The sequence below is a fragment of the Pristiophorus japonicus genome, chromosome 7 (genome assembly GCF_044704955.1).
Source record: "Pristiophorus japonicus isolate sPriJap1 chromosome 7, sPriJap1.hap1, whole genome shotgun sequence".
Taxonomy (NCBI): domain Eukaryota; kingdom Metazoa; phylum Chordata; class Chondrichthyes; family Pristiophoridae; genus Pristiophorus; species Pristiophorus japonicus.
In genome coordinates this window covers 190,024,396-190,049,085 of record NC_091983.1, presented here as the reverse complement: position 1 = coordinate 190,049,085, position 24,690 = coordinate 190,024,396, and the positions used below count along the sequence as shown (strand labels likewise).

The window sequence follows — 24,690 nt, the reverse complement described above, 5'->3', positions numbered from 1 at the left end:
TGAACCAGATGGGTTTTTACAACCATCTGATATTTTCATGGTCACCATTACAGATACTAGCTTTTCATTCTAGATTTTTAATTAACAATTTAAATTTCCCAGCTACTGTGATTTGAACTCTGCTTGGTCAGTTGAAAATTTCAACTTAGACTGATAAGTTCTGTTTTGTAAGAGCATTAAGGGTTACATTATCTAAAGGTGGGTAGATGGAGTTACAATAACACATCAGCCGTGATCTAATTGAGTGGCAGAACAGGGTCGAGGGGCTAAATGGCCTGCTCTTGTTCCCATGTATTGTTCAGGACGTGATGTTTTGAAATTTTAGGCTAGGATCAGATATAGTTTTGTGTTGAAAGGTTGCTATTCATTATCTGTCAGTCATTAACAAGCTAAATTGGTTATAATTGTAATGAAATTTGACTTTTGCTGGAATTACTGCTGTGTAAAGATGCATCACCGAGTGAGGTTAGTGCTGTGGCATCGTAGAGCTGCCTCTGACCAAGATTTTGGTCACATGCCCCAATATCTCATAATACTGCTGTGAAGTGCCGAGGGATGGTTCACTACATTAAAGCTGCTACATAAATTCAAGTTATTAACATCTGGCCCCTGGAGGACTGGACTGACACAGCACCTCGAGCTGCCAACCACGTGCGCAATGACTTCCCGCTGTGCAACCTTTACTTCTCTAAATTCCCCCACCCAAACTGGAGCAGGAGCTAATTGACAAGTGAAGACACTAAATAGTTGTCAGAAGTAATTTCTTTATCTTTTCAGATTCGGTCGGTTGTTGAGAAGGTTTTCCCATTCTTGGAAGTTCCCAAGGCTTTCCTGAAACTGGAAGGAGGTCATGCACGAGGCAAGACTGTAATCGACAGGAGTGGAGAATGATTGTAATAGGGGCTGATGATCTGTACAGACCACTTTGATATTAAATCCATTTAATTATATTTTGAATGGTTGCAACAAACATTGGCTCTAACAAATAACTCAAACGTTAAACATTTTATTTAGTAAACTTGTTACGGATACAGTTCAAGACCTTGAATGAATACAGTTGAAGGTGACAACTACATTCTGTTCAGAGGAAGGGGAAATAAAACACAGTCCACCAGTCAGATGCATCAAAACAATTGTAAATAAGATGGTTAAATAAAATAATTCATCCAATTTTAGGTCAAAAACCAATGTTACAATAGTTCAGATGATAAAAGCAAACAATTTGGATAACACAGGTAAAGTAAACCAGCATAAACCCCAATTATGTAAAACTATACAACTATATTGGTGCAGCTCAAATTATCCCGTTACCTTAAACTACAAAAAAAAAAGTGTTTGTCAGACATTAGAAGTTGTGTATTCTATTCCTATTCAATTAGGTTATAAAATTCTCAAGTTACAAATTGCTATAAACTGTGCGCATTACAATCTTTGATGCAATCATCGAACAAAACCACCATTTAAAAACATCCACTGACTCACTAACGTAGAAGCAATTCCTGGGCCTGCCAGAACAAATTCTCAACACCCCTACCACTATACTAAAACACGCTCAGTGGGATCTGTTGGGAGGTACTTAGTTGCAACTGGTTGAATCAGGATTGACTATTGCTTCACAAAAAAATGTAGAACAATCTGCAGACTTAGAGTCAGAATTCAACCTCTAAGTGAAAGTCAGCACCACCATTGCAGAGCAAGAACCACTTTCAAAAGAACAGTTCTTAAATTGCTTTTGAAACTTAAATGAATTGACTTCCATTTAATTTATTTAAAAAAGAACACAATCGTTATCACAGTAGCTGTAAGTTTAGAGAGAGTCCCCTATCCACCTCAGCTGACAACTGGATGACCTGCACTTTAATGAATTGACAGCAGTTGCTACATAAACAAATTTAATTAAAAGATCAAGCTGTATTTTGTGCCACCACCTTTGATAAAGTATTTCAGTTACAGTGCTGCCAAGGTTGTCATGGTGCTATAACACAGTAGGCTACTTAAACCAGTTAACCCATGTTCCTGTAATTTTTCTGGCCCTGCTGGTCCCCTTTGCTGAGCGGGCCTTTCAAAATACCACACATGCCGGTTGTGCGGGTTTCCCTGGAGTACCGCGTGGCCGCTCACCTTACAGGGAACACTGCTTTTCACCCCCTCAAAATCTCAGAATATCAAAACATTTAATACTCAAATGTTTCATCGTATCATTTATGTTAATTATGGTATTCAAATATTTAAAATTGTTTGTTCTACTGTGTGGGTAACTCCTTTGAAATGAATAGAAATCAATATGAATTGACTGACATCTACAGCAATACTACACAGAAGTACTGGGAAAGTTTCATTTTTGCGAAGCAAAAAATACTCTCAACACCGGTTGCAACAGAGGACATTGACCAAAATACTAAAGCAGATTTCTAATGCTCCATAAAACCTGTGAGCACAGTGTTTGTCAATTATAAATAGCAATTTTTAAAAAAAGATTTCAAAGCACTTGAAGCAGGCATGAGATTTCCTCATTTAGACAGTGAAATAACAACAGCCAGGCCAGCATGAACTAATCTTGAAAAATGATAAAGATGTGAGACTTTACTTCCACCTCAGACTTAATTATGTTACATAGGGAGTGAGCAATAGTTAATTACAAATAAACACATAATTGAGATGTTATCTCTCTCTCTCTAGCTCTGAATTCCAATATTCTATTTCTGGAGCTCACTTGAAAGTGCAACATTGCACTACTGACAGTACAGTGGAAAGATTCGATACATCATTTAGAAAAGCGCCTTAGGTTTTTCATCCGGAAAGGATCAAAGGATTTCCAGGTCCCATCTTTGTGTTGGCTGAACCTCGTCAAATCTGCTGACAATGGCTTGATTATAGTCGTAATGCTGACCACCTTTAAAACAACATTGCAACAGTTAGACACATTTGATGACCACTTTTTGAAAAGTTGAATTCTGACAAAAAGCACCTCCAAAAGTAAAAAGTGCTGCTAAAAATATTGCAGTATCCGCTTTTAAATTTAAATACACTTTTTAATTTTAATTTTCAAAGTTTAGTCAGAAAGCCATTAATCTAGCCATAGATTATCCAATTTAATTTTAAAATTTCTAAAACAAGACGCTCCTCAATTCTCCAGAAATGCTACCTGTGCTCCTATAAGCAGTAAAACTAATTGAATACATTATTTGAACCTAGAAGGTATAAAGCAGAATTGTTCATGTTTTAAAAAAAGTTAAATTCTAACAAAATATACCAGTCCTGTACACTGCACTCGTTAAAAATTACCTCCAAAAGTAAAACGTGACTTCAAGGGGATATAGACAGGCTAAGTGAGTGGGCAAGAACATGGCAAATGGAATATAATGTGGAGAAATGTGAAGTTATCTACTTTAGTAGGAAAAATAGAAAAGCAGAGTATTTTTAAAATGGTGAGTGATTGGGAAATGTTGGTGTTCAGCAGGATCTGGGTGTCCTTGTACACAAATAACAAAGTTAAGCAGGTACAGCAAGCAATTGGTATGTTGGCCTTTATTACAAGAGAATTTGAATACAAGACATCTTACTGCAATTAGAAATATGCCCTGGTATATTGTGTACAGTTTTGGTCTCCTTACCTAAGGAAGGATATACTTGCCATAGAGGGAGTGCAATAAAAGTTTACCAGACTGATTCCTGGGATGGGGGGATTGTCCCATGAGGAGAGATTGAGTAGACTAGGCCTATATTCTCCAGAGTTTAGAAGAATGAGAGGTGATCTCATTGAAACATACAAAATTCTTACAGGGCTCGACAGGGTAGATGCAGGGAGGATGTTTTCCCTGACTGAGGCATCTATTACCAGGGGTCACAGTCTCCGAATAAGGGGTTGGCCATTTAGGACTGAGATGAGGAGAAACGTCTTCACTCAGAAGGTGGTGAATCTTTGGAATTCTCTACCCCAGAGGGTTGTGGAGGCCAAGTCTTTGACAGATATTCAAGATAGAGATCGATAGATTTTTGGATATTAAGGGAATCAAGGGATATGGGGATAGTGCAGGAAAGTGGAGTTGAGGCAAAGATCAGATCAGCCGTGATCTTATTAAATGGCTGAGCAAACTCAAATGACCTACAGCTGCTCCTATTTCTTGTTATCACTTAGAAGTGATACAGAACAGATGAAAAGCAACCTGCCCCCTTGCACTGTTAAATGGTGTGGCTCAGGGACACACAAATAACGAGTAATGAGTAACAAACGTTACTTTTATTAAAAAAATGGTAGCAAAATCAGTGCATGTATTTCGCAAGCACTAGGACAGAGAGTACTTTGAACATAAAGCACTTGGTTTTATAAGTATTTCATCCTGATCATTTCAGAGGTCAGAGACCCCCATTGACTGCAAACTCCAGGTAGCACTTTCACATTAATTGTGCCCCTCACACATACTTTCTTTATTTGACATCTGACCTGCTTGGAGTTGGATGAATGAAATATAGCAATGGCCATATAGCAAAGAAAACTTCTGAATAAAATTAATGACTAAATAGAAATCTGCTGAGTTGGATAGTATGACTGCCCAGCAGAAAAAGTAACTTCCATACCTGTGACCGCCTCCCACATTTCTAAAGCTTGAATCACAAACTTTTTTTTTAAATGGCTTATACCACGATAATGTAAAACTATGCTTGTATAGACAGATCAAATATTGATGACGAAAATCAGTCAAGACCATACCATTTATTCCAAGGAGACATTTTCCTTATTAACCAATGATACATCACAATGAACATATTGTTATTAGGTAAAAGTATCCAGAGATATGGATCAAAGGCAGGTAAATGGAGTTGAGGAAGAGAACAGCCATTATCTAACTGAATAGAGGGACAAGCCTGAGGGGCTGAATGGCCCATTAATTAGTAGCTGTCAAGTGATCAAAAATTTAGTAATGCTGGAAATTCAGAATGAATAGACGCTGGCAAACAATGGCAGTAAATAAATAAGAATAGTGTTTATGGCAGTACTACCCAATGACCAGTCTATGTGGTATAACGAGGCTTTAGTTAACATCATTCAATAATGTATAAGCTCGTGGAACAAGCACGTTATATTCTGGAGAACCCATGTAACCTGCACGTCTGCACAAGTACCAATATTAACTCTCCTGGCCAAATGAAGCAGTGAATTTTTCAATTTCTTAATTGAGTATTAAACCAAAAAAAACTGCAGTCCTTGCTGTCTGCATGTTGGTTAACAGGCATAGCGTAGATAAGAAAACAACTTGCATCAATAAAGCACCTTTAACAAAGTAAAACGTGCAAGGCACTTCACAGGAGCATAGAAAACAAAATTTGACACCGAATCACACAGATATTATTAAGAGAGATGACCAAAAGCTTGACGAAAGAGATAGGATTTATAGAGCGTCTTAAAAGGAGAGAGAGGGGCAGAGAGGTTTGGAGTGGGGGTGAGGAATTATAGAGCTTATAGCCCCGGGCAGCTGAAGGCACAGCTGCCAATGGTGGAACAATTGAATCAAGCAAGTCAGTGCAAGCTCAGGCCAATGCAGGGCACTATTTGTTGCCAAGAAATTCTCATGTTTAAACCTGCTGCTGAATACTCAAAAAAAAATCTGAAAGTCACTTCGTCAAATACAAATCCCCTGAAATAATCAGAATATTTTAAAGTTGAGAGAAAATAGATTAAAGTAATCAAATAAAACTGCTTAAATTAAGAAATTGGCAAATATAATTAGGTGCCAAATATGGCAGTGTTCCATAACAGTTAACAACCTGTAGCTGAAGTTATTTCTAGCACATGCATTTATATAGCATCTTTCATGACCTTGGGACACCCCAAAGTGTGTCACAATGACTGAAGTACTTTTGAAGTATAGTCTCTATTAATGTAGAGAAATGTGGCAGTCAATTTTCACACAGCAAGTTCCAACAAACAGCAATGTGGTAATGATCAGATAATCTGTTTTGGTGATGTTGATTCATGGATAAATATTGGCCAGGACACAGACAACTCCCCTGCTCTTTTTCGAAATAGTGCTGTGGGATCTTTTACATCCACCAGAGTAGCAGACTGGGCCTCGGGTTAATGTCTCGTGTGAAGGGTAGCACCTCCGACAGTGCAGCACTCCCTCAAACATTTGCACCACCCACTATGATTTGTAAAGTAAGCTTTAAAATAAGAGGCTTATATACCAAGTCCCATTCACCCATCACCCGAGCTCGCTGACCTACATTGGCTCCCAGTCCAACAACACCTCGATTTTAAAATTCTCACCCTTGTGTTCAAATCCCTCCATAGCCTCACCCCTCCCCATTCCTGTAACCTCCCTCAGCCCAACAACCCTCCGAGATCTCTGCACTCCTCCAATTCTGGCCTCTTGCGCATTCACGATTTTTATCGCTCCACATTGGCGGCCATGCCTTTCCTTCCTAAAACTCTCATCTCTCCATACCCCTTTCTCTTCCTTCAAGTCGCTCCTTTAAAAACCTACCTCTGACCAAGCTTTTGATTACCTGTCCTAATGTGGCTCGGTGTCAAATGTTGCCTAATTATGCTCCTCTGAAGTGCCTTGGGACATTAAAGGCACTACATAAATGCAATTTTATATTTTCAGCATTTGTAGTATTTTGCTTTTATATAAATGCAATTTGTTGTCGAGACCATGTATAACTTAGGTTTTACGGTCATCAAATTTGGTTATGCTTAGCAAAATGAACATGAGTACAGTCACAATTTATATCCTCGTGTTATTGCCCAGTCAAGAAATGCAATATAAGTAGTATATAATATCTGTAATAACTGCAATGAATTTTACAAGTGGGTGTTCTTTTTAAAACATTTCTAGTCTGGAACTTCTATGGTACAATGGCCCAGTAATAATAGCATTGGATCAGCAACCCAATGGTTTTGAATAAAAACCTTGCAAAAGTTCAAATCCCACCATGGCCAATTGTGAAACTGAACTTTTAAAAGTCTGTTAATTTGTGGACTGGCACCAGAAAATGACCAACTGGTTCACTAATATCCATCAAGGAAGCGGACCTACACTCCTATCTAGTCTGGCCTCTCCTGAAAGTCCCATGCTACATATTTGAATCTGGCCAGTGTTGTCCATATCCAAAGAACAAATGGGGAGTGGGGATGGGGGGGAAAGAGAGATACTTTCTCACAAATCTACTGGCAACCACACATGGGGATCACCTATCTATAAGCAAATCCTTATTTTTTTTAAACTTTACTAATTCAACATTGGTTTGGGACTAAAAATAGAAAATGCCGGAAATACTCAGCAGTTCAGGGAGCATCTATGGAAAGAGAAAGATAAGGTGAACATTTCCACACTGTTGGCTTGCATGATTATTTACATCAAGTCGATGGAAATGCTGATTATTAGTGGATAAGTACAATGTCCTTTCAATATAGACAAGCGAATCGGAGAATGAAGGGCCAACTCCTCACCTTTTACATTAATAACTAGGTCAGTCTTTATTCCACTGAATATGACTCCATTTGAATTGATGCTCCATAAATGAATGTCTTTACTGTCCTGTACAGAGACACCCAATCTTGAACCTGGATTGAGCAAGCTTCCAATTATATCCACGCAGCAATCTTCTGCCACCTGAGGGCGAAAGAGGAAAATGGCGTAAACCAATGAATTAGAAAAATGTTCTTCTGAGAGACAGTAAATGCCTGATAAATATCATAAACTAATATCAACTATGTGCATATTCTGCTTTCAAATGGCCCACGAGTATAATTCTTGATTTAAGTCGGACCATTCTTGTGCACTATACTACACCTAATGGGACGTCCCAGGGGAATATTTGTGCTTTCAGGCACTTGTGCCATATGTTATGATCTGAACAGTTATCTATTCACTGTGGGTTTTTTTTTAAAAAGCACTTAGTCATTGTACTGAAGCACTTTTTTTTTCGAAAGACCATCTGAATAAGCTAATGTAGATTATCTTTATTCACCATCTTTCTATGCCCTATACAAGGCATTCTTAAGCAAGCATCCAAATAAGACTGAACAGTACAAGAAACTAGAATCACTCCCCTCACCCATCCCAATTAATTGGTTTGTATTCATTAAGGAATAGGATGTTAATTTTTCCTATTTCAGGTACCCAGTGTTAGCATCATGCACTCTCAGATCAAGCACAGCACAGACTGCTGCAGAGTAAAACTCTCAGCTCTGCCCCATCTGAGCTGCAACTTCAGACCTACCACAAGTGCTGCTTTGTTGGTTGTCCTTCACGTGCCATGGAAGAGATTGTCTACTAAAAGGCTCCAAATTGTACATCTTTTTTGTTGCTAATTACAAATAACAATGTTTGAGGACTGTGAGGATTATTCCAGACTACGGCCTTGCAAAGGTCAGCCAATACAACAAGCCTGAGACTGCCCAACTAGTGTCAACTATTCCTATAGAATGCTCCTAATATGGCTCTACGCTACCTGCTGTGATCAGTGTGCAATACTCTCAGATAGCTAACAAGCAATTCATTATTTTATCCAAAATTCCCATAGGACACAAACAGTTAAATGGATTTGCTAACAGTTTGTTTTTTTCACATAGCACCCAGGGTTTCTCTTCACATGCACATCTTAAATTCCACATTAGAGTTCCAAAATGAAAGGAAGGGCAGTTGAAATTATGTTACTATGCCAGATGTTAAGACATGATCTTCACAAGAATCTTTTACAGTCCAAATACTGCTGTGTTCTGTTTCTGGAGGAGGTGTGAATTGTTCGTCTCGGGCATGTAATTTAATTTCCTTATCATTCTAATTGAAAAGCCTGCAGGTCCCAGGAGGCTATTTTTACCCCTCTTCAATTTTCTCCCTTCCCCACCACTGAATTATGGTTCCAGGTGTGCCAGGCACTCTCTGGTACAAAAGAACATAATAGGAGTAGGAGTAGGCCACCTGGCCCTTCGAACATGCTCCGCCATTTAATAAGATCCTGGCTGATCTGATCATGGACTCAGCTCCACTTCCCCGCCCGTTCCCCATAACCCTTTAGTCTTTAGTCCCTTATCGCTCAAAAATCCCAGCCTCCACAGCTCTCTGGGTCAGATAATTCCTTAGATTACAACCCTCAGAGAAGAAATTCCTCCTCATCTCAGTATTAAATGGGTGGCCCCTTATTCTGAGACTATGTCCCCTAGTTTTAGTTTCCCCTACGAATGGAAATATCCTCTCCATGCACCTTATCGAGCCCCCTCATTATCTTATATGTTTTGATAAGATCACCTCTCAATCTTCTGAAGTATATTCCTTCCTTCAATAGAGACCAAAACTGAACGCAGTACTCTAGGTGTGGCCTCACCAATACCCTGTACAGTCGTAGCAGGACTTCTCTGCTTTTATACTCTATTCACCTTGCAATAAAGGCCAACATTCCATTTGCCTTCCCGATTACTTGCTGTACCTGCATATTAACTTTTTGTGTTTCATACACTAGGACCTCCAGGTCCCACTGAACTGCAGCACTACAATTTTTCTCCATTTAAATTATAACTTGCTTTTCTATTATTTCTCCCAAAGTGGATAACCTATTTTCCCACATTATACTCCATCTGCCAAATTTTTGCCCATTCACTTAGCCTGTCTATATCCCTTTGCAGATATTTTGTGTCCTCCTTTCAATTTGCTTTCCCACCCATCTTTGTATCAGCAGCAAATTTGGCTACATTACACTTGGTCCCTTCATCCAAGTCATTAATCCCTGCAGCACCCCACTAGTCACTATTTGCCAACTGGAAAATGACCCATTTATCCTGACTCTCTGTTTTCGGTTAGTTGGCCAATCCTCTATCTGTGCTAATGTATTACCCCAACCCCGTGAACTTTTATCTTGTGCAGTAACCTTTTATGTGGCACCTTATCGAATGTGTTCTGGAAATATAAATACACTGCATCCACTGGTTCCCCCTTATCGGAAGATGGAGTATAATGTTGGAAAGTGTGAGGTCATGCATTTTGGCATAAAAAAAAATCAAAGAGCAAGTTATTACTTAAATGGAGAAAGATTGCAAAGTGCTGCAGTACAGTGGGACCTGGGGGTACTTGTACAAAAGGATAGTATGCAGGTACAGCAAATTATCAGAAAGGCCTTTATTGCAAAGGGGATAAAGTATAAAAGCAGGGAAGTCTTGCTTCAGCTATATAAGGTATTGGTGAGGCCACACCTGGAATACTGCGTGTAGTTTTGGTTTCCATATTTACGAAAGGATATACTTGCTTTGGAGGCAGTTCAGAGAAGATTCACTAGGTTGATTCTGGAGATGAGGGGGTTGACTTATGAGGAAAGGTTGAGTAGGTTGGGCCTCTACTCATTGGAATTCAGAAGAATGAGAGGTGATCTTATCGTAACGTATAAGATTATGAGGGGGCTTGACAAGGTGGATGTTTTCTACTGATGGGGGAGACTAGAACTAGAGGGCATCAATAAGGGGCCGCCCATTTAAAACAGATGAGGAGAAATTTCTTCTCATAGTTGTAAATCTGTGGAATTTGCTGCCTCAGAGAGCGGTGGAAGCTGGGACATTGAATAAATTTAAGACAGAAATTGACAGTTTCTTAAATGATATAGGGATAAGGGGTTATGGGGAGCGGGCAGGGAAGTGGAACTGAGTCCATGATCAGATCAGCCATGATCTTATTGAGTGGCAGAGCAGGCTCGGGGGCCGTATGGCCTACTCCTGTTCATATTTCTTATGTTCTTAATATCCACCCTGCTCATTACATCCTCAAAGAACTCCAGCAAATGTGTCAAACATGATTTCCTTTCATAAACCATGCTGACTCTGCTTGATTGAATTATGCTTTTCTAAATGTCGCACTACTGCTTCCTTAATAATAGACCCCAGCATTTTCCCCAATGACAGATGTTAGGCTAACTGGTCTATAGTTTCCTGCTTTTTGTCTGCCTCCTTTTTTTTTTAAAAATAGGGATGTTACATCTGCGGTTTAACAATCCACTGGGATCGTCCCAGAATCCAGGGAATTTTGGTAGATTACAACCAATGCCTCTATCTCTGCAGCCAGTTCCTTTAGGACCCGAGGATTTAAGCCATCAGGTCCAGGGTACATGTCCGCCTTTAGTCCCATTATTTTACCGAGTACTACTTCATTAGTGATAGTGATTGTATTAAGTTCCTCCCTCCCTAAAGCCCCTTGATTATCCACTATTGGAATGTTTTTAGTATCTTCTATCTGAAGACCAATACAAAATATTTGTTCAACGTCTCTGCTATTTCCCTGTTCTCCATTATTAATTCCACAGTCTCATCCTCCAGGGGACCAACATTTACTTTATCCACTCTTTTCCTTTTTATGTACCTGTATAAACTCTTATCTGTTTTTATATTTCGTGCTAGTTTACTTTCATAATCTATCTTCCCTCTCTATCATTTTTTTCATTGTTCTTTTCTGGCTTTTAAAAGTTTCCCAATCCTCTGGCCTCCCATTAGTCTTGGTCACATTGTTTTCAATTTGATACCATCCCTTATTCCCTGCTCTTAGTTTTCCTTCTCATTGGGATACATTTTTGTTGCGAGTTTTGAAATATCTCATTAAATGTCTCCCACTGCTCATCAACCGGCCCATACTTTAATCAACTTTCCCAGTCTACTTTATCCAACTGTGCCCTCATACCTTTGTAGTCTCCTTGATTTAAGTTTAGGACACTGGTTTGAGAACCAACTCCCTCACCCTCCAACTGAATTTGAAATTCAAACATGTTATGGTCACTCATTCCTAGAGGATCCTTTACTGCAAGATAATTTATTATTCCTGTACCAGATCTAAGATAGCCTGGTCCCTGGTTGGTTCCACAATGTACTGTTCAAGGAAACTAACCTGGATACACTGGAAACACTATGAACTCTTCCTCAAGGCTATCCTGGCCAAGTTGCTTTGTCCAATCACTATGAACGTTAAAATCGCCCATGATTATTGCCGTTCCTTATTACAAGCCTCCATTATTTCTTGATTTGTGGGTAGCTATTGTTAAGGGGCCTATACCCACCAGCGACTTTTCCCCTTTATTATTCCTTATCTCCACCCAAACTGATTCAACATCTTGATCCTCTGAGCCAATATCGTTTCTCACTAACGCACTGATCTCATCCTTTATTAACAGTGCTACCCCACCTCCTTTTCCTTTCTGTCTGTCCTTCCGAATTGTCAAATAACCATGAATATTAAGTTCCCAGTCTTGGTCACCTTGCAACCACGTCTCTGTAATGGCTATCAGATCATACCCATTGTATCTATTTGTGCCGTCAACTCATTTATTTTGTTACAAATGCTACATGCATTCAGATAAAGAGCTTTTAAATTTGTTTTTTTAAACCATTTTTTCCTGCTTTGCCCCCACTTTCTGATTCACCTTTATGTTTATATATTCTGTCCCTTCCTGTCACGCTCTGGTTTTCATTTCACCCAGTGCTACCCTACTCTATTGTCTTCTCTTTATTCTTTGACTTTTTTAAATTTTCACTCGCCTAAATCCTGCCCCCCCCCACTAATTAGTTTAAAGCCCTCTCTACAGCCCTAGTTATTTGATTCGCCAGGACCCTAGGCCCAGCACGGTCTAAGTGGAGCCCGTCCCAACGGAACAGCTCCCTCTTACTCCAGTACTGGTACCAGTGTCCCACGAACCTAAACATTTCTCCCACACCAGTCTTTGAGCCACATGGTTAATTCTCTGATCTTATTTGCCCAATGCAAATTTGCTCAGCCACGTGACTCTTATTCATATTCTGAGCCACCACAGAGAATTTTAGCAGGTTTTTCTACTACAAATAGGCCTAATCTTGTCCTCACTTGACATGTGACTATTAGATAATGGTGAGTGGTGGGCATCAGAGTTAGCGTATTTATTTCTGCTAGGAATGCTATGGCCAACTGTAATATTCTTAACCACCACCCTTGACTGGGATCAGCCAACCATGGATTGAACCTCTGACTGTCCAGGTCTGTGTGGCTCAGTGAGCCATCGAAGGAGCTATCTAGATAGGTAGATATCGATGAAAGATTCTTTATCAACACCATCTGTTGATCTTTTGATGAATCATTCTCAATGAGCTTCCTGGATATCATATTGGGGTCAATCAGCTCGTGATAGACAAAGGTAAAACATGCAATTGATTGGTCTAAAAATAGGGCAATGGGATTAGCTTTGGATCGCTCTAACAAATTGCTAGCACAGACACAAAGGGCCAAATGACCTCCTTCTATAAACGTCTCTGGCTCTGTTGCTAGCTAAAGCTGCTCCAAGTTAGATGGCAGCTCTCCAGATTAAAATGTTCAAATCCTGAAGAGATACTATGTGACCCTCATTTTACTATCAATCTTTTAACCCTCAAAACTACAAAGGGCACAGCCGACTGGTGTTATGGTGTGTTGGAGAGGTAAAGAATATCAAGTGAAACACATTCCCATGGAAATCCAGGAAGACAACTGTAGCTAAGCCAGGATCATGCAATATAGTTAAAAAGATTATTCAATTATTTATCTTTCTAAACTAAATTTATTTTGGACATCTTGACTAACAGAACACTGGGGAAGGGAGGATGCACAGAAAATGCCTGATGAACTTAATGGGGGAGGGGGACGGAGAGGCTGACAATACAGGCAGTGACCCTTACCCATCATGGGGGCACACTTCACTAAATAGGTGGAATTAAATGAATCTGCTTATTTCTGACAGATCACCATATTTCCAGCTTTACACTCATCAGTGGGTTAAGTATAAATGCAGTAACGTGTCAATTTAAACCCACCAAAGAATCAAATTAGTGTAACATGAATCTTCAGAACAAGCATCCACAATACTGAAATTTATGGCGCTTATTAAAAACATCCAGAACATAAATGCTGCTGTGTAAATTGCAACCTATTCAACCACATCTCATACTTTCATTGACAAATGAAACAAGAAAAAGTTACAGCTCACACACTTATGCTGCAGTTTTTTTCAACGGACAAATATAGTAAGACAACGTTTTTTCACATCCACCAAAAATAACATTGCTGAATCAATAAAATAGTTTCAGGGACTGGGGAGCGGGAGAGAAAGTGGGAGAAATACAAAGAACATCGCCGATAATATTATTATAATAATTTTAACAATTAATCAAGATGTTATTTTGGAGATCTTGGCTGGATCACAGAAGCACTTTGGGGCACTCTGCGGTCAAATATAAATTCTCACAGTATCAAAAATACATCAGTTAAAATATCACTAAAGAAGGATACATTGGAAAAACTAGGGTAGTGTCTTCTTTCGTTAGAATCAACATAGGGAGTACCTTGCTTTTGATAAACCCATCTTGGTAGAACCAGATTTGGTCATCCATTCCCGTGCCTTCTAACACCTGCACTCGCACCATCGTGATATCACTCAGTTCTCCAGTGAATGTCATGAATGCTCTAGTACCTCTGTTTCGTAATCTAAAATAAACTCGTCTCTGTAAACAAAAAAAAGAGAATAGATAAATGTCACAAATGTTTTTCAATTGTTATTGCAGCTTAAGCCGCATCTTTTGCACATATGCATTATTTTTTTGGTGCATGCGGAAATCCCAAAGGAAGAAAGGAAGCAAACAAGAAATACTTGGACAATATAATGCCTTTCATGACCAAGGGCATCTCAAAGCACTTCACAGCCAATGGAGTACTTTTGGAGTGTAGTCACTGTTGTAATGTGGAAATGCAGCAGCCAATTTGCGCACAAGCAAGCTTCCACAAACAGTAATATGATAATGACCAGATAATCTGTCTTTGTTATGTTGATTGAGGGATAAATATTGACTAGCACACTGGGGATAATTCCCCTGCTCTTCTTCGAAATAGTGCCATGGGATCTTTTATGTCCAGTTGAGAGAGCAGACATCTCATCCAAAAGACGGCACCTCCGACAGTGCAGCACTGTACCGGAGTGTCAGCCTGGATTTTTTGTGCTCAAGTCCCTGGAGTGGGACTTGAATCCACAACCTTCTGACTCAGGTGAGAGTGCTACCCATTGAGCCACAGCAGTCAATCATTGGCAGCTCAGAAACTGGCTTTGCTGTGCCCCCGCCCCTCTCCTCCCCCTCCAGAGCTGGCAAGCTGTGTAATCAGCTAAATCAAGGAAACTATCAAAAACTTTGGCTCTTCTGCAGTAAGTACATCAGTAAATTCACCACTAAAAGTTAGACAAACAGGGATTAGGTGTAACTGGGGTTTTGATGCAGTTATTACAGCTAAAAAAAACTGTTACGGTCCTGGAAAACTAACTTTAATTTTGTGCAGTGAGAGATTTTGTCCATTTTAATAAAATTTACATTTTTAAGAAACATTTCAAAACATTTTTAAAAGTTTGTCCATCTTTATTTCAGATTTGCCTTTTCCCCACGAGCCCCAATCTTTGTTTTACTCTAACATTTTTAAAAAGTTACAATTTTAAGAGCTTACTCACTTCCTTGTGTGCTGCCTGTGAGAATTGTGTGTTTTGATTGGTTGCTTAGACAGCCTATTGACGTCACAGCATTTAGCACAAGGGGATCCCCAATATATTCCGTTGATTTGAATCGAAGCTCAGAAAACCTAGAGTTCTCGTCACAGAGATAGTGAGATCCTTGTGCGAAGCGTATTTTGGGGCCAGCAGCGAATGACCTTGCTTCACTGCTGACCACTAATTCCGGGCCATTATTTTTCACAAAAGAATCAATCAATTTAGCTTTTCTCCAATAGATGTCACTCGCACTTTTGATTAGATGTCTTCACCGATATCACTCACCGGTTAGCACTTAAAATTTCACGTACCAAATTTTTATATCTGCACACGTACAGACCTGAATCAAGGGGCGCAGAGAACCAATCTTGTGCCATCCAGTGTGTTGGTGCCAGTTGGGTATCTGACAGGACTGTAGCAAGATTTGACGCCCTCTGTAGTTACTGCATTCATAAACAACCCATCTGTTTTGTGTAATAAAACAAAACCTTTTTTTTTAAACACATTTGAGCATTAATAGTTAAGCACAAAATTCCTCTAGAATGGTGCATGCAGGATGTCTTTATAAATAAATACTGATCATTTGAAGAACCTAGAGCTGAGGAACAGTCAATGTCACTTCAGCAAAACACTAATGTACTAGGATTTGAGTACTAAATTCAAAAATAATTGGTGCAAAGATACTTAGAGCAGTTGAATTACAATTTGATCAAACTGTTCTTGCTCCAGCAAGATCAACAACATGATGACTTAATAGTAGCACATTGGCTCACATTGACCCACACTGGAGAAGCAAATGTTGACTCCAGTACAACTGAGCCATTTCACGCTGAAACCATCCCAGCCAATTACAAGTCAGACCACCTTTGCTTTGCAGACTCCTACAGAAAGTAGGTAGATATAGACATCCAGTTTCCCTACATTACGGCAGTGACTACATTTCAAAAGTACGTCACTGACTATAAAGCAGCTTGGGATGTCCTGAGAACGTAAAAGGTGAAAGTTTTTTCTTTCTTTAAAAAGCACAGCACTACTGAGTGCATGCAGATAGGCTGTAGTGCTCGGTGTTTCCGAGGAAACTGGAGAAACTCTGTCAGTTGGCTGAGCCAGCGCGAGTGAGGCTGTATTTAATTTTGCCCCAGAGTCTTGCCGACCACCAGATGTGCAATTTTACATACAGTTGGCTCTTTTATAGAACAATGCATCTCTTAATCCACCTCCATGTGACATATTTATTAATCATCATGTTTAAAACAAAAATAAAATATTTAATAATATTTGTTGAGCATTTTAGACAATGAGAATCTGCATTAATTGTTTCTTTTTTAAAACCAGCTTTAGTGAAAATCCTGACACTATAAAGTTAAATATAATTTGAGATAATGAATGTGAAATAGTTACGACTTTAAGTCTTCCAACACCTTGGCAGGTCTGCTGATCAAGAGAGCTTCCTGTGTATTACATTCTTTGGGGCAGCGATATACTTACATTCCACCATTAACTTTGACAGAAAAAATATGGCTATTGTATCCTTGCAATGCCAGGTTCAGCATTTCTGAAGTCAGTTCAATTTTCCTTCCTGAAAATTTCTCCCGTGAAAAGAGGATTATGCCTGGCATGGAGAAGCACTGTTTAAAAAAAACAAACAAGGTTTGAATTCTTTTTGGTAGGAAGAATGAGGCATGGCAATGTAAACAAAATGATACAATTTTAAAAAGGGTGCACGAACAGAGAGGTATATGTACACAAATCTTTGAATGTGGCAGAACAAGTTGAGAAGGCTGTTAAAAAGACAACCGGGATCCTTGACTTTATAAATAAAAGGCACAGAGAACAAAAGTAAGGATGTTATGCTAAACTTTTTATACAACACTTGTTAGGCCACAGCTGGAATATTGGGGCCAATTTCGGAAGGATGCTAAGGCCTGAGAGAGGGTGCAGAGGCGATTTAATAGAATGTTGCCAGGGATGAAAGACTTCAAGTGCATGGGGAGACTGGAGAAACTGGAGTTTTTCTCCTTGGAGCAGAGAAGGTTAAGGAAAGAGATGTTCAAAATCTTGAAGGGTTTTGATAGAATAAATAAGGGATAAGTGTTTGCAGTGGCAGAAAGGTCAGTAACCAAAGGACACAGATTTAAGGTCATTGGTAAAAGAACCAGAGGCGACAAGACGAAAAGAAAACATTTCACAGCAAGTTGTTATGATCTGGAATGCACAGCCTGAAAGGGTGCTGGAAGCAGATTCAATAATAACTTTCAAAAGGGAATTGGATAAATACTTGAAGGGGTGAAATTTGCAGGGCTATGGGGGAAGAGCAGGGGAGTGAGATTAATTAGATTATTCTTTCAAAGAACTGGTACAGGCAAGGGCCGAATGGCCTCCTTCCGTGCTGTATGATTCTCTCTCACTTTATTCGCATAAAGGTGCTGCAACCTCGATCAGGGGAAATCTAAATACAAATTTAGGAGATAGTGGTTGCGAGTACCTGTAGCAACACCGTGATCTAAAAACAATTATTTATTAAAAGTTAAACAAATCACATCTTCTTATACACTGCAGTTCAGGGATGGGCCTGGTGCTCAAGCAATAGAAACAGCGATCCTCAACAGCAAACTGAAATTCAAGACCTTCCCAACTGATCTTTCCACATTTGTTGAGGATGCAAGTTTTCATACTCTAAAGGTTAAATTTTAAAAAAAGAGCATAGCTGCCATACATATTTTATAAGAGAAAATTACTTATTTTGTTTGAGGGCTTGAATGCCAGTCATCTATGAGCTGAAGCACAAAGAACAAACATTAGGATTGGAGGCTGTGATCGTGTGTCGGTGCAGAAAGTCACAGCACAGTTCCAGAATGAGTTATGCATCTTCCACTTAGAATAGAAAGTTGGCAGCTGTTTTGTTGTAGGACGCATCACCAGCATCAGAAATTACTTCAATGAAAAATTAAATATCCAAGAGATACTTACAAAGCCTACTGTCTTCACAGATTTGATACAGGCATCATTTGCACATCCTACCATGATCAAATCAGGATAAGTTCCCTCCTCGAGTATATATTGGTTACCAGTGAAATTCTCTGCATCATAAGCCACCCAGCTGCAAAGAGGCACATACAATGGGTGGATTAGTCTTCTGGGCACCCAGTTTCATGCTTTCCCAGGACAGGTATTATGCAGTCAGATACAAAGTGAAGCTCATCCAATTCAAAAAACCCTTTAGGTTCAGAGAATGAAAAGTTTATTCATTCCCCTCAAACCATGTGTTTTATATTGTTCTGTTGATGCCTTTTTAAGGGCCCACTAAATCCGTCCTTTACTCTCTCACCACTGGGGAGAAAAAAAATTAACATGCCGTTAATATTTCTATTATCCAAGATATCCGACCCCATTGCACCAATTTATATATTTTTTTCCTTTTCACCTGTGTCAATTTCAGGAAAAATATCCTGCAAGATTGCTAATTTAGTATCAATCTATGCTGTGGGCCCATGCCTACTAGTGATTGGGTTCAGAAACCCCAACGTATTTGAAAAACATCTTACAGCCAGAAATATTCCTATCTGTATTAGCTGCGATCATATTGCGGTTCCTAAAGTGAAAGGCTAGTGTCTAACCATACACATGTACTTTGTGCAGTAGATCCAAGCATGCAGTACTTGATGCCAACTACTGAACATGTAAGAGGATCCCCAGAGGAAGCAGAACTGACAAATAATTTTCAACACAATGTCTTGCATATCAATGGGTTCGACAGAGGTATACTTCACAGCAGTGTTTTGCACAGTAGATGGATTTGTATTTTTTTTTGTAGTGAATGAGGCTCTCTCACACACTGAGACAAAGCGAGAAGTACTGCACTTTGAAACTTTATCAAAGGTAACTGTCAATTAAAATTTAAGGCCATTCATTTGGAGGAAATGTTAAAATTTCACTAGAGTGCTTTATTCCTCAAAAAGATTAGCTGTTTATACTGTGACACATTGAAAATAAAAATACATTAAAATATATCTAATATCAATATTGAAATGTCCCACTTATCTAGTTGTTCAGTTAAAACAATTATAATTGTGCCAAACAACCACCGCATCAAGAGACCTTAAATCAAGTCACGATCCAAGTTAATTTCACTCACCTGCCAGACAGAACTTTGCAGGACTTGGGTGAAAACCCGGCTGGAAACTGGACTATGTCCATGTCAAAGACTTGTGCACTGCCTTGAAATTCAGGCTCCGAAAAAAATTGCACCTAAACGTCAAGAGTTTTACTGATAATTAAAAGACATACAATATGCTTGAAATATAGATACAGAACAAATCAAAAATAATAAAAATACTAATGTAGGGTATAGCAAATTCCCTAACTTAATCTTATTTATGAAAATATACAAAAATTCAAGAAGGCAAACTCTCATTCATTTAGTTACGCCAAAAAGCTTCCATATGTAAAATTTACTGCTTTAATATTTTAGCTATTTCATTTGCTTTAAACCACAGATTGTGATAACTTACTCTAATTACAGAGGTTTTACTGAAATCACAATTACATTTGAGGAAATCCCCAAAGTTTACCCACACACGCCTCAGGAACCCTCAACAAACTATTTGACAGAACAAAAGTAAATGAACACATGAAATTTTGTACCGTACCTTGAACTTAGATAGCTCACCATTCATCACTTCCTGAAAAAAAACACAGATTATTGAGGTTTACCACTGTACCTATTAACAACCTCCAGAGCAGAGCAGGAGACTCCCTTAAGGAAGGCCTAATTTCCATTAGTGACTATAGTCTCTTTCTGACCACCACCCCCCCACCTCATTCTGTTTCTCGCTTCACAAATGCTGCCTGACCTGCTGAGTATTTCCAGCATTTTCTGTTTTTATTTTAGGCTTCACAATGCTCTGGTTAGATGACATTGTGAGTACAGATTAGGCTATATAAATCAGTTCTGGGTGCTGCTCATCAGTGATTGGACATGTTGGATGCCAACTTTCTCAAAATGCCAGATTTTTCAGCTTCTAAGCTATTTCATCCTATGTGCAAAACTTTACACCTGTCTGTATTAAATTTTGTCTGCCATTGTTCTGAGCATTTACATATTTTGACCAACTCATTTCTGGGCTGCCTCCTCAGATTCAAACGCCTTTTCTATTTTAGCATTATCTGGAAACTTGCCCAGTTTACATTAAATGCCTGGATTTCACACCATGTACATAAATTGCTCAATTTTCAAAAATACTGTTGCTAAAGGGATAATTGAATAATAATCTGTGTATTCATAAACCTGCTAATAGCAATATTTTTTATGAACGTTTTTAAGCAGGCACAATGAGTTGTCGAACACACAAGTGATCGGATAGCACAAATGGGGCAAATATGCACCAAATACTTAGACATGGTGCAAGCTGCAACCTCAAAGAAGGCTTGCATGTGAAAAATTGTTCTGGTATCATTTGCATTTTAGTTTTTGTTATATTCTTTTTATCCTGACGTACTGTTAAAAAAAAAAGTGCCAATGATGCCACTTTTATTGAATTGCATAATTCAAGTGCAAAAAATGCTCTTAGTGTGTATTGTTTTTAAGTCAATACAGTAATATATTCTGATGCATATATGTGGCAAAAGGGAATGCCACTATATTGTGGTTATATAATGAAATAATTTGTGACATTCCAGAATATAGCACCATAGGCGGTTGAATATCAAAGTTATATTTAGTTTGGTCTAAGTACATGCACAGTATGACTATCAGGATTTATAGGTGAAAAGATAAATTACTTTTGTTCTGATGTTTGTTACTGAAGTTTTAATATTAAATCAGTTCATCACTGACCACATAACTTGGCATAATAAGTAAATTTTATAACGTGGAAATATATACAATATACACACATGCACCCACACACACAGATCTCCTGTGGCATTATACATGTGAATTCAGAAGCAAGTGTAACTTTCAGGTTAACTATTTACAGTCTACATTAACGACTTGAAAGAAGGGACTGAGTGTAACGTAGTCAGGTTTGCTGACGATACAAAGATGGGAGAAAAAGCAATGTGTGAGGAGGACATAAAAAATCTGCAAAAGGACATAGACAGGCTAAGTGAGTGGGTAAAAACTTGGCAGATGGAGTATAATGTTGGAAAGTGAGAGGTTATGCACTTTGGCGGAAAAAAAAAAAATCGAAGAGCAAGTTATTATTTAAATGAGAAAAATTGCAAAGTGCCGCAGTACAGCGGGACCTGGGGGTACTTGTGCATGAGGTATAGCAAGTGATCAGGAAGGCCAATAGTATCTTAGCCTTTATTGCAAAGTGAATGGAGTATAAAAGCAGGGAAGTCTTACTACAGTTGTATGGGGTATTGGTGAGGCCACACCTGGAATACTGCGTGCAGTTTTGGTTTCCATATTTACGAAAGGGTATACTTGCTTTGGAGGCAGTTCAGAGAAGGTTTACTAGGTTGATTCCGGGGATGAGGGGGTTGACTTATGAGGAAAGGTTGAGTAGGTTGGGCTCTATTCATTGGAATTCAGAAGAATGAGAGGTGATCTTATTGAAACGAATAAGATTATGAGGGGGCTTGACAAGGTGGATGCAGAGAGGATGTTTCCACTGATGGGGGAGACTAGAACTAGGGGGCATAATAAGGAGCCGTCCATTTAGAACAGAGATGAGGAGAAATTTCTTCTCTCAGAGGGTTGTAAATCTAGGGAATTCGCTGCCTCAGAGAGCTGGGAAGCTGGGATATTGAATAAATTTAAGACAGAAATAGACAGTTTCTTAAACGATAAGGGGATAAGGGGTTATGGAGAGCAGGCGGGGAAGTGGAGCTGAGTCCATGATCAGATCAGCCATGATCTTATTGAATGGCAGAGCAGGCTCGAGGGGCCATATGGCCTACTCCTGTTCCTATTTCTTATGTTCTTATGTTCTTGAGTGGAGTTTTAGGTTAGGATGTAATTGGGCCATGGTGTAGACAGTCAATTTTATTATTTAAATGTTAGATTAAATAGCAAAATGTGCGGTAGTTTGGGAAGCAGAGAAGGAAATAAATAACATTGCAAGTATAGTTGGTTGGAGCGTAGGAGGTTCTCTGCAGTACGTGCAGTAGGAGAAGCTGAGAGATGCAAATCTGAGATGCTGCAGTGTCAACACTGGCAGGAGAGTGCAAGTAAATCATAAGTTTACGTAGATAGTTTCTATTATAGATGTGAACATAGCAATTTATAATGGCAAATATTGAAGAAATTGTAGAAAAAAAGGCCTGTTTTGTCAAAAAAGTGCACACAGACATGACATTTTTTTTAAAATATATTGGCCCCAAGTTTCCACATGATTTGCTCCTGATTTTTAGGAGCAACTGGTGTAGAACGGAGTATCTTAGAAATCGGAATTCTCGTCATTTAGTTTGCTCCAGTTCTAGTCAGTTAGAACAGTTTCACTTTGGAACAGAATTTTTTTTCAAAAGGGGGCGTGTCCGGCCACTTACGCCTGATTTCAAAGTTGCGTGAGTGAAAACTTACTCCAAACTAACTTAGAATGGAGTAAGTGAAGATTTTTGTACGCTCGAAAAAACCTTGTCTACACTTTAGAAAATCAGGCATAGGTTACAAATCAGGCGTAGGGAATGGTGGGGGGGGGGGGTTTAAAGGGCAGTTTACAAACATTAAACACTTCAGTTTTACAAATAAAGAGCCATCATCAATAATAAATGATAAATACATCAATAAATAAACCAATAAATCAATCAAAAAAAATTAATAAGAAATAATTTTTTTTTTTTAAATCAATAAATAAAACATTTTCTACTTACCAACTGCAGCACCGGGAGCCCTCCAACAGCATGCTGGGATGCCCCCCTCAGTGTGTCTCTGTCAGTGTCTCTGTCTGTGTGTCTCTCATTCTCTGTCTGTCAGTGTCTGTGTTTCTGACAGCGAGGGGAGGGGGAGGAGGGGGGTAGAGGGAACGAGGGGGGGAGCAGGGGGAGGGAAGAGAAAGGAGATTGGGGGGGGGGGGAGAAGGAGATTGGGGGGGAGAAAGGAGATTGGGTGGGGAGGAGGAGAGAGAAGGAGATTGGGGGGGGGAAGGAAGAGAAGGAGATTGGGGGGGGGGGGAAGAGAAGGAGATGGGGGGGGGGGAAGAGAAGGAGATTGGGGGGGGGGGGAAGAGAAGGAGATTGGGGGGGGGGAAGAGAAGGAGATTGGTGGGGGGAAGAGAAGGAGATTGGCGGGGGGGGGGGAGAGAAGGAGATTGGGGGGGAAGAGAAGGAGATGGGGGGGGAAGAGAAGGAGATTGGGGGGGGGGGGAAGAGAAGACTGGGGGGGGAGGAGAGAAGACTGGGGTGGGAGAGAAGACTGGGGCGGGGGGGAAGAGAAGACTGGGGCGGGGGGGAAGAGAAGACTGGGGCGGGGGGGGGAAGAGAAGACTGGGGCGGGGGGGGGAAGAGAAGACTGGGGCGGGGGGGGGAAGAGAAGACTGGGGCGGGGGGGGGAAGAGAAGACGGGGGGGGGGGGGCGAAGAGAAGACGGGGGGGGGGGGAAGAGAAGACTGGGGGGGGGGGGAAAGAGAAGACCGGGGGGGGGGGGGAAGAGAAGACCGGGGGGGGGGGGGAAAGAGAAGACTGGGGGGGGGGAAGAGAAGACTGGGGGGGGGGAAGAGAAGACTGGGGGGGGGGGGAAGAGAAGACTGGGGGGGGGGGGAAGAGAAGACTGGGGGGGGGGGAAGAGAAGACTGGGGGGGGGGGGGAAGAGAAGACTGGGGGGGGGGGGAAGAGAAGACTGGGGGGGGGGGGGGAAGAGAAGACTGGGGGGGGGGGGGGGAAGAGAAGACTGGGGGGGGGGGGGGAAGAGAAGACTGGGGGGGGGGGGGAAGAGAAGACTGGGGGGGGGGGGGGAAGAGAAGACTGGGGCGGGGGGGGGGGAAGAGAAGACTGGGGCGGGGGAAGAGAAGACTGGGGGGGGGGGGGGAAGAGAAGACTGGGGGGGGGGGGGGAAGAGAAGACCGGGGGGGGGGGGGGGAAGAGAAGACTGGGGGGGGGGGGGGGGAAGAGAAGACTGGGGGGGGGGGGGGAAGAGAAGACCGGGGGGGGGGGGGGGGAAGAGAAGACGTGGGGGGGGGGGGGGGGGGAAGAGAAGACCGGGGGGGGGGGGAAAGAGAAGACTGGGGGGGGGGAAGAGAAGAC

At 40.5% G+C, this 24,690-nt stretch overlaps 2 protein-coding genes across 4 annotated transcripts in view; one reads left to right on the top strand and one right to left on the bottom strand.

The window, feature by feature from the left end:
• Positions 1–21,319, top strand: part of rtn4ip1 (reticulon 4 interacting protein 1) — a 77,889-nt gene extending 56,570 nt beyond the window's left edge. The window contains exon 9 of one of the 2 annotated variants that reach the window (XM_070885627.1): positions 19,147–21,319. In XM_070885627.1, coding sequence (XP_070741728.1) covers positions 19,147–19,167 — 21 coding nt within the window. In that variant the 3' untranslated portion in view covers positions 19,168–21,319. Of the gene's footprint in view, positions 1–777; positions 2,183–19,146 lie in introns of those variants that run through there. The other variant, XM_070885626.1, reaches the window with a different exon arrangement.
• Positions 997–24,690, bottom strand: part of LOC139267377 (uncharacterized) — a 290,673-nt gene continuing 266,979 nt past the window's right edge. For both annotated transcript variants that reach the window (XM_070885623.1, XM_070885624.1), the window contains 8 exons: positions 20,154–20,186; positions 19,640–19,752; positions 18,475–18,604; positions 16,993–17,132; positions 15,845–15,968; positions 14,321–14,479; positions 7,454–7,616; positions 997–2,893 (listed from right to left, as the gene is read on the bottom strand). In XM_070885623.1, coding sequence (XP_070741724.1) covers positions 2,805–2,893; positions 7,454–7,616; positions 14,321–14,479; positions 15,845–15,968; positions 16,993–17,132; positions 18,475–18,604; positions 19,640–19,752; positions 20,154–20,186 — 951 coding nt within the window. In that variant the 3' untranslated portion in view covers positions 997–2,804. The remainder of the gene's footprint in view (positions 2,894–7,453; positions 7,617–14,320; positions 14,480–15,844; positions 15,969–16,992; positions 17,133–18,474; positions 18,605–19,639; positions 19,753–20,153; positions 20,187–24,690) is intronic.